The sequence below is a fragment of the Lygodium microphyllum genome, chromosome 13, assembly GCF_053477565.2.
Source record: "Lygodium microphyllum isolate KBCC chromosome 13, Lygodium_microphyllum_v1.1.10, whole genome shotgun sequence".
Lineage (NCBI taxonomy): Eukaryota > Viridiplantae > Streptophyta > Polypodiopsida > Schizaeales > Lygodiaceae > Lygodium > Lygodium microphyllum.
The window spans coordinates 149733880-149743044 of NC_141147.1; the positions used below are offsets into that span (position 1 = coordinate 149733880).

Here is a 9165-nt window from a genome sequence, read left to right on the forward strand (position 1 = left end):
CCTTAATATTACACTTTTGGACTCTTCTACTTCGTACATTTATGAAACTACAAATTCGAAATTATATTATGTCATGAGAAGTTATAAGAAAGATAACATGTAGTCCATGCATGTGTAAGCTCACTTAAGTCGTCCATTTACTACCATTGTAGACCTACTTTTGGAGTATTGGGTGTGTGTGATAGTAGTTGAGAAGTGGTTCTTATATGTAATGCAATAATTAAAATAGGAATGCTTTGCTTGCTACATAGAAAACAAACTTTTGAATGCTTGCGAGTGGAAGTGTGAGATAAAACCCAAGGGGATTTGAACCCCAAACACACCCATGTAGTGTGCCTAGCAAGGAGTTTACCAACGTAAGGGGGAAGGTGTACCAAGTAATACGCATATCTTGCAAGGATTGTTAATTGGGTATGGTAAATTTTTCACAGCAGCAGTCGGCGCACTTCTCTCTCTCTCTCTCTCTCTCTCTCTCTCTGTGTGTGCGTGCAGTCCCTCGTGTCTCTTGAACTCAGCCTGGGCCCTGCAGTCCCTTATGAGGATAGGCCATTCTTCTTCTACCTTCCCTCACACTGTACACAGTACACTGCATGGGTAAACACCTCGGGATGACGATAAAGGCTGCCCTCTCGCTGTATGTGATAGCGAGATGTACCCAAAGACTTTCTCGACGATCTTCCCAAAACAATCTATAAGTCAAACTAATGGGAATAACACTCACGTAAGCAAACTCATGGGAATAATACTTATTACTCATCCAAGCAAGTTTGTAACTTAGAAGTGACCAACATGATTTTGAAAGACTCGCCTCCCAAAGTGTTTACACGCTTGTCCGAGCTGCGAAAACAAGCTCAAAAAGGAGGTGGCTACCACTCATAAGTAAGTAACATTGAAGATAAAGTTGAGACAATTACATCCAAAGTTCAAGAGGGGGTAGTACACAAGGAGAACGACACCAAGGTGGCAAATAAAGAAGGCATGAGAAGCACTATCTTTTCACTAGCTAATGCAGCAAAAGTGGCATGAAGAGACTGAGAGGAAATACATGATGAAGACCACTAAGCATGTTAGAGACCTAACTAAGTGGCATGATGGAGACCACTAAGCATGTTAGAGACCTAACTAAGTGGCATGAAGAGACTGAGAGGAAATACATGATGAAGACCACTAGGCATGTTAGAGACCTAACTAAGCCGACTATTGCAAAAGAAAAGATTTGATTGCATCCTACAATGGAAAACCACCAAGTGAGAAAAATAATCGAGCAACTTTGGTGTTTGAAGACACACAGGATAAAAGTTGAACTATTCAAAAGTTCAAAATGTTTCAAGGGAACCAAAATGTGGATCACATATGAGCTCGCACTAACATGACTCACAAAACACTAGGTGAAGTCATCGAGATGAAAGCGACTATGAACAATTCAAAAAGCCTAAGCACCAAATTGGAGTCATGATGTATGTAGTAACTTTTATAAGCTTTAAGTACTTAGTTTTTCTTTCTGTGCCAGTGGCACCCTAATGTGGATTTCTCTTTGTGCCAATGGCACCTTGAAGTGAAACTAAAATCTGGGTCTCGATTGCTTCATCCTAAACTTAATCGAGGCATCTTAAATGACATTAATACCACACACACAAAGCACAACATTTTCAAGCAATTAGCAAGATGGAACAATTATTCATTTCCTAATCAAAGCATAACATTATCTACTATTTTATAGCTTGCAATGATTGTCTACAAAGAAGTATCTACACATATACTTGAACCACTTAGGCTTTTGTGGAGACCATATACTTACATTGGTAGTTGCAAATTGTGAGAGTCCCTCAAATTGCAAGTAGTGTCTAGTGCATCATTAGAGCCCATTTGAGAAGGTGATGCCATTGTCAACATTGTGCCAAGCTAGGAGCCACTTCTCATCTAGTCATGAAACCTCTCAACCCCTTGAAGAATACTAGGTGGATTGTGCATTGCCCATAGCTTGATGAGCTACACAAATCATTTGACACGCGCGCACACACACACACACACACACACACACAAAGTTGTGTTCACTTCCTTTTGAATGCCTCAAGGCATATAAAACAGAAACATGCATCAAAGTTTCAATTACAACCCACTTGAGGGTGTGTTCAAATCCTTTTGAATGCCTCAAGGCATATAAAACAAAAACATGCATCAAAGTTTCAATTACAACCCACTTGAAGGTGGGGTTGGCATAAGGAGAAACCCATTGTCACAAAGAGAGTGTGCACTCAGAGACCAAGGCATCATAATGCAACCTTGTCAATAGCAAACGGTGACTACTTCATCTACCATTGTCACAAAGAGAGTGTGCACTCAAAGACCCAAGCATCATAATGCAACCTTGTCAATAGCAAACGGTGACTACTTCATCTACCATAAGCCATAGCCAAGGCACCAACCAACACCCCCCAAACCAAGGCATCATACTGCAACCTTGTCAATAGCAAATGGTGACTACCTCATCTACCACAAGCCATAGCCAAGGCACCAACCAACACCCCCCCCTCCACATGCTCAACAATGCAAGTTGGAAACAAAATCCACCTCACCTAACAAAGTTCACCTCCATGTAAGCCTCTCATGGCAAAGTTCACCTACACTTTGAATCAACCCCTCCACATAGGCTACTCCATCATGAGGTGAAGTCAAGGCACACCTCATACCAAGGATTCATCCACAAGGGCACCTTCATGACTTATAACTCCAAGCACATCCTCAACATTACAATGGCTCATCAACTACGGCTCAAATTTTACTTGTGTATACTGGCTGCATTGAGCGGAGCGAAGCCATTGCTACTGTACTACATGTTGCTAGTGGTGCAATATGCTTCCAAGCCATTCGATTCGTCGTGATCAGCTCTGCTACAAGCATGGTATCATACGGGATTCCAAACGCTAAAACAGGATATATAGCAATGCCACCAGCTTCACTAGCCCCAAAAGAACACAAGCTCTATACCCATCATACTGCATGTGCCAAGACAGCTTCTCGCACATCTACTAAAGGTAGGCATGCACCTCTCTTGTAGCTTCAATCAAACGAGACCTTATTGCTGCCTGTTTTGCATATGCATAGAATCTCAAGAATAAACCTCCCTCCAACCCCAAAAAAGCATGTACATGCAGTAAAATGCGTGTCGTAGTCACACAATTGTAGGTAGCATGCCTTCTCTTCGTTGCTGTTTATAAGCATTTATTTCTACTGCACTATATAGCATTGCCTGCTAAGTTATTTTTCCTTGGCTAGGTGCAGGTCTGCTGGCCTCACTGGATTCGTGCGCACATGCAGTAGAATCTCAAGAATAAACCTCCCTCCAACCCCAAAAAAGCATGTAAAAGCATGTACATGCAGTAAAATGCGTGTCGTAGTCACACAATTGTAGGTAGCATGCCTTCTCTTCGTTGCTGTTTATAAGCATTTATTTCTACTGCACTATATAGCATTGCCTGCTAAGTTATTTTTCCTTGGCTAGGTGCAGGTCTGCTGGCCTCACTGGATTCGTGCGCACATGCATGAACTTCTTCCTCAGATCCTAGATCCTCACTCACTTCATCATTGGCCGGACATAGATTCCTAGAACCCGGTGCAATCTATTAACATGTATAATTTCAGTGCATAATAACTGGCTGCATAGAAATTTTGCTATTTGTTTGTAAGCCAAAAGAAGAGCTTCTGTAAACAACTGCCTCTTACAAATGCTATTATTACATACCGAGATCAGGCTGGTCCTCGTTGCAGCAAAACATGAGGCCGATGCTATTTCTAGACAGGGGACCCATTACGCCTATGTATGTTTTTATTTGTTCGAGTGCATTTAGAAGTGTCTATCGATGGAACTGTAGGAGTGTTAAAAGGGTTTTAAAACTACAAACATCCATCTACTCGCATTGCAGCTCATATTGGACATTGTACTGCAAGATTAATTTTGCCAAACAGCACCTTCTTGCATTATTGCAGATAGATTGGACAGAATGTGCAGCACCAACCACAGGCAAAAAACAGCACCCAACAACCATCAGTTCAAGCAAACCGGCAGAACCATAAAAGAACAGTAGTTAAGTTGAAAGGAGCAAGCATATCAAAACACAAGCGTACTAGCCTACAGTCTATATTTAGAAACAATACTAAGAAGTTCCACAGAGCAGAACCAACCATCAGCATCACAGGGATCAAAAGTATGCAAACACTGTACTATATATAAAACACATGGTCACAACCAACACATGAATAGCAGAATAGCAAACCTCCCATCAGTGTTCAACAACAACAAACGCTAAAAGAGAGGTTATATGCATGAAATGCTGAAAGAGAAGGTTATCTAAAACTCACTAACAGATAATGGCTAGTCAAGTATTTATAAAAACAGCACATTGTATGTAAACATGCAGTCATTACCAACACATGAACTGCAAACCTAGCACCTATGTCAACAACAATAAATGCTAAAAGAGAAGGGTATTTAGGACTAACAACTTACAGATGATGGCTACTCAGTACGTATGAAAGCTCTACTTGCTGGAAACCACCATGAACCTAACCATCAAGTAGAATGAATAATTCATAAAAAAACAATGCATTAAGTTGTCATCCCACAGAAAATAATGTTAGTAGGCTGAAATTAGCACAAATCCGCTACCTGAAACTCACCAACTTACGCATAGAGTTGGTGAAGAGGTTGAAAGTCAGACTTTCAAATCCAACATAGCTACTTTGTGGGGAAGAAAACTAGAGTGATGAATACAAAGCATATAAAAGTCACAGAAGGTCAAAAATTACAAAACCTCCTCACCATCTGCAGCAATGAAAATACCTGAAATGCAGATCAATTAGCACTTATGAGGCGCTTCCTTTTAGCTAATGGTAACCCTATAACATGAAAAGTAACAGAAATTTCCACGAGAGCTTATATGAGTTCTTTTGGGGTCGCTTCAAAAGCCATAGCAGACTTGCAATATCAAGAGCCATTCTGTAACTTCCCCCAAAGATCAGTCTCCCTCTACGCCTAGAAACAAAACTTCCCAAGCCCCAGAGAGAATCCAAGCTAATCTAGAATTTGATCAAGTGCTTACACCAACAGGCCTTGACGCATTTTGAGCTTCCGGGCATTGTTGAAACCCACTAGAGATCTTATCACACTCTTCTTTTGGCTGTTGCTGTTGGGAAACATTGCCTTTGTCTGATTCCTTCTCTTTACCCGCGTCTATTTGCTCCACCTGACTTTCTTGACACTTCTCTCCAGCTTCCTTTTCTTCGGTTGGGATTAACAAGGGATCTTCTTTCTTCTCTTCATTGGCAGATGCGTTTGCTTCAGACACCTCAGCAGTTGGTTCAGATAATGGCTTTTCCGCAGGATTTGCCTTCTCACCGTCACCGTTCTCCTTCCCATCTATAGTGGGTGCAGAAACATCTTCAACAGTCTTCACCTCTTCGGTCTTATCAACACCTTCCTTCACCTCGTCCTTCTTCACTTCAGTCGAGGGGATGTCAGCTGCCGGTTCAGGTTCGACCATCTCTTCATCTTTTGTATCCTCTTCCTCTTTGGCCTTCCGTCTAGGCCGCTTTCCACCTGACCCAGTTTCTGGAGTATCAGGAGAAGGCCTTGTCTTCGAGCTAAGCCTTGAAGACCTTCTCGTTGGAGTCTCACCTGAGAAGCGATCTGCCTTTTCAAAAATCTCGAAAACCCACAACAAGGCAACTTTTACAACCCAAAACTTGTGGATACATACCTAAACCCCAATCAAACTCAGATGCAGCTGGACCACCAGGATGCTTTTTTAGATATTGCTCCAGTGCACGCTTCGACTTTAATTCCTCTCCATCTGGTGCAACGAAGTAAACGTCTCTTCTGCTGGGCGTCCCCTTCTTTGTAGACGCAATCTGATGTAAGAGGATAAAACATTCAGCCAACCCCCACCCCCAAAACACACACACATCAACAGAGAAAAAGCAGCAGACATAAAACGAGGCCGCCAAAACTTCAGCCAAACAGCCCCTATATTTCACAAAAATGTCCAGATGTTCATTTCACCAAGGCAAGTAAAGACCTCAGAAATCCTTTATTTCATGCGTTCACAAGGTCTTCCAACTTATGTTTTTAACAGCAGTGGAGAATCAAAGGTGATCAGTCTCAGTACTACCGCTTTCTTTGAACTGTAGAGATGTGGCGCATGTAATTTTGGGGTGTAGAGATGTGGAAGCCTACTATATGTCTCAAGACACATTGAGAACTTTGTGAAATATTTCTTACACTGCATGTTCTCTCTACTCCCTTGTGCTCCTAGTGCCACAAGCCGGGAAAAAAAGCATTTAGTACGAGCTTCTTGGATAAAACTTTCCCGGTCAGAGCAGCGTTGCAGCAGGGCAAGGCCATGCCATGAGCTGTCTGACCTCCTATTACTGACAGAACTAAATTCTTTGAAGAGGGATATTTTGGTAACCATAAAATAAAACAACCATAGAGAAATTGAAACGTGAACACTAATTTGATGGGATAATGTTGTATGCACCAGAGGACAACTCTTGCAACTGGAATACAAAAGCTCGATAAAAGTAACATTATGCCGATTAATTTACAAAAGCCTTGAAGCTCACATACCCTTCTATCCCAGGAACAAGCACCTCTGCTTCCTTCCTTTCGACATAGTCACAAGAACATACTACCAAAAAGATGTCCTACCTATTCATAGCAAAGACATTGAACATACTAAAAGGATGCCCTACCTATTCATAGCAAAGACATTGAAACCTTTAAAGTAACGGAGAACGTTCCTTTCCAGAAGACGGCCTTAAAGTACCAACGCCCTTTGTGAGTTCTACCGTCAGAGAAAATACCCTAAACAGAGTACGCTTTGAGAACACCCAGAAGCTTTCAGTTCACCAACTGGAGCATAAAAGCAGAATTTTGAAGCAGGAACTCCGATTACACTCAAATTGGACACTTGCGCGGAGAACGGGGCAGCTTAGAAGGCAAAATTTTGACGCAAAAGCTCTAATCACACTCGAAATGGACACTTGCGCTGAGAATAGGGCCGCTTAAAAGACATAATTTTGAAGCAGAAACTGTAATCATGCTCAAATTTGACAGTTGCCCTGCGAACAGGGCAGCTTAAAAGGCAATGTTTTGGAGCAGAAACTCTGAATCACACTCAATTTGACACTTGGGCTGAGAACTGGGCAGCTTTAAAGGCAAGATAAGCTGTTGCCTCTACCGTCAGGGGCAAGAAGAAAGAAAGTATGTCTGTAGAGCATCCAACAACCAACCCTTCGATCAGATTGCACGAAATTTGGGCGGGAAAATAGCCCAATTAACAAGCAAGCAACTCCTTCCAGGGAGAGCACTAACAGATCAACGCGCCAGAAACTGAATTCAAGCTTTCTCAGAGCACTGAATTGAGCCAATTCGAGGGGCAGAACATGCTAGGAAGGACGAAAAATGCAATACGAGGGGAAACACGTGCTAGGAAGGAAGAAAAATGCAAAATTGTGACATAGGAAGGCTCTAGAACTGAGAGAAAGAAGCAAAACGGAGGCACAAGAAGAAGAATTGTGAGAAGAAACAGGAAAAACAGAGGCGCAAGAAGGAGAATTTCAAGAGGAAACCGAGACTTTCGCACCTTTTTCTGCCATCCGGGTGGCGCAGGGAAGTCCGTGTTGGCGGGGGGCTTGTCCGGGGTGCTGGTCACAGGCACGGGCTCCTGCTCAGGGGTCGCAATTGGCTCCGGAGAGGCCATGGAAGAATTCGGCTTCGGTGAAAAGGGTGTGGAAGGGGGCAGGGGAGGGGGGAGCGGACCTGAGAGACGAGAATTGGGGAAAATTGGGAGGGGCAAAAGAGTAAAGGGGGAGAGGGCCAGAAAGAAGAAGAAGAAGAGGAAGAAGAAGAAGAAGTGGGTGGAAAAAAGGAGGAGGAACAGGGGAGATAGGGGAGGACTAAGAAGGGCAGGGGCGGGAAACGTTGATGTGATGGCCTCTCAGAGAGAGAGAGAGAGAGAGAGAGAGGAACAGGGAATTGTGATAAAATTGAAAAAGTATTGGGATCCGGCAGAACTGCTCTGTTTTTGTTTTCCAACAGAACCGAGCCCAAATTCACCCATAGGCCTTTACCTTATAATATATATATGTATCATATAAGTTGGGTAGGTTCAATCCAAAGTGCAACCTCCTCTTCTTCCCATCATTCATCATCCTTTTGCAAAAAGCTCAGAAATGTCTCTCCTGTGCTTTTGTTTGCTATCTCGGTTCTGGTGCTCTCTCTCTCTCTCTCTCTCTCTCTCTCACAACGGTCAACTTCCTTCAGTCCACTGCACACTTATATTTAATAGGTATTTCACGCAGATAGACACTCTCTAAGTTCCAACTTCCAAAGCTCGCTTTTCCTTTCAATTCTACTCTCACTATTTGAAAAGCGGTTAAATAAACTCTTACGATATGCTGAATCTCCCTCTTGTAATGAACTGTATTCCTTGTCCAATGAAAAATCCTAGTGTCTATATCTATATTATCTATCTATATTATATTATTTCTATTTTGTATTATAATTGAAGGATCTCCCAAACCTCGCACCGAACCTACATGGCTAATGGAGAGTCATCCATGCTAAACCCTAGTCAATGGATCTTCCAACCTTGACCCTAACCCTACGTACCTGTAATGGACAGTTATCCCTACTATATTACAATTGAAGGATTTTCTAAACCTAATCCTGAACCTACATGGGCAATGGAGAGTGATGCTCAACCCATACTAGTTCGTACTAGATTATAATTGAAGGGCCTTCCAACTACCCCCGAACCTCATGGCTAATGGAGAGTGATGCTCAAGCCTAAATTTTTTCTTTCTTAGAAAGAAAAAGAGCAACACAACTATTGATAGAGAGAGAGAGTATGCTATTTTTAGCAATTGAATAACTAAAACAAAATCGAGATGTGACCACAAAAACTAGCTAGCTCCACCCATTTCTTGAGCTCATTCAAGAGCACACACCTCTTGGCAATCCCATGGCAAATGCTTCATTGTTTCAACATGTCTCTTACATAAACCATAATGATTCAAAGGATCTTTCAAACCCAGCCCCGGATTTACATGGATGATTATCCATACTACATTGTAATTGAAGGATCTTCCGAAACCTGGCCCCAA

At 42.3% G+C, this 9165-nt stretch overlaps 1 protein-coding gene across 1 annotated transcript; it reads right to left on the minus strand.

The window, feature by feature from the left end:
* Nucleotides 1-4761: 4761 nt before the first annotated feature.
* LOC148027344 (uncharacterized) lies at nt 4762-7910 on the minus strand. The gene is made up of 3 exons (XM_087691912.1): nt 7644-7910; nt 5757-5907; nt 4762-5674 (listed from the first exon to the last, which is right to left on the minus strand). The coding sequence occupies exons 1-3, from the start codon at nt 7758-7760 to the stop codon at nt 5088-5090; spliced, it is 855 nt and encodes a 284-aa protein (XP_087548038.1). The 5' UTR covers nt 7761-7910; the 3' UTR covers nt 4762-5087.
* Nucleotides 7911-9165: the final 1255 nt, after the last annotated feature.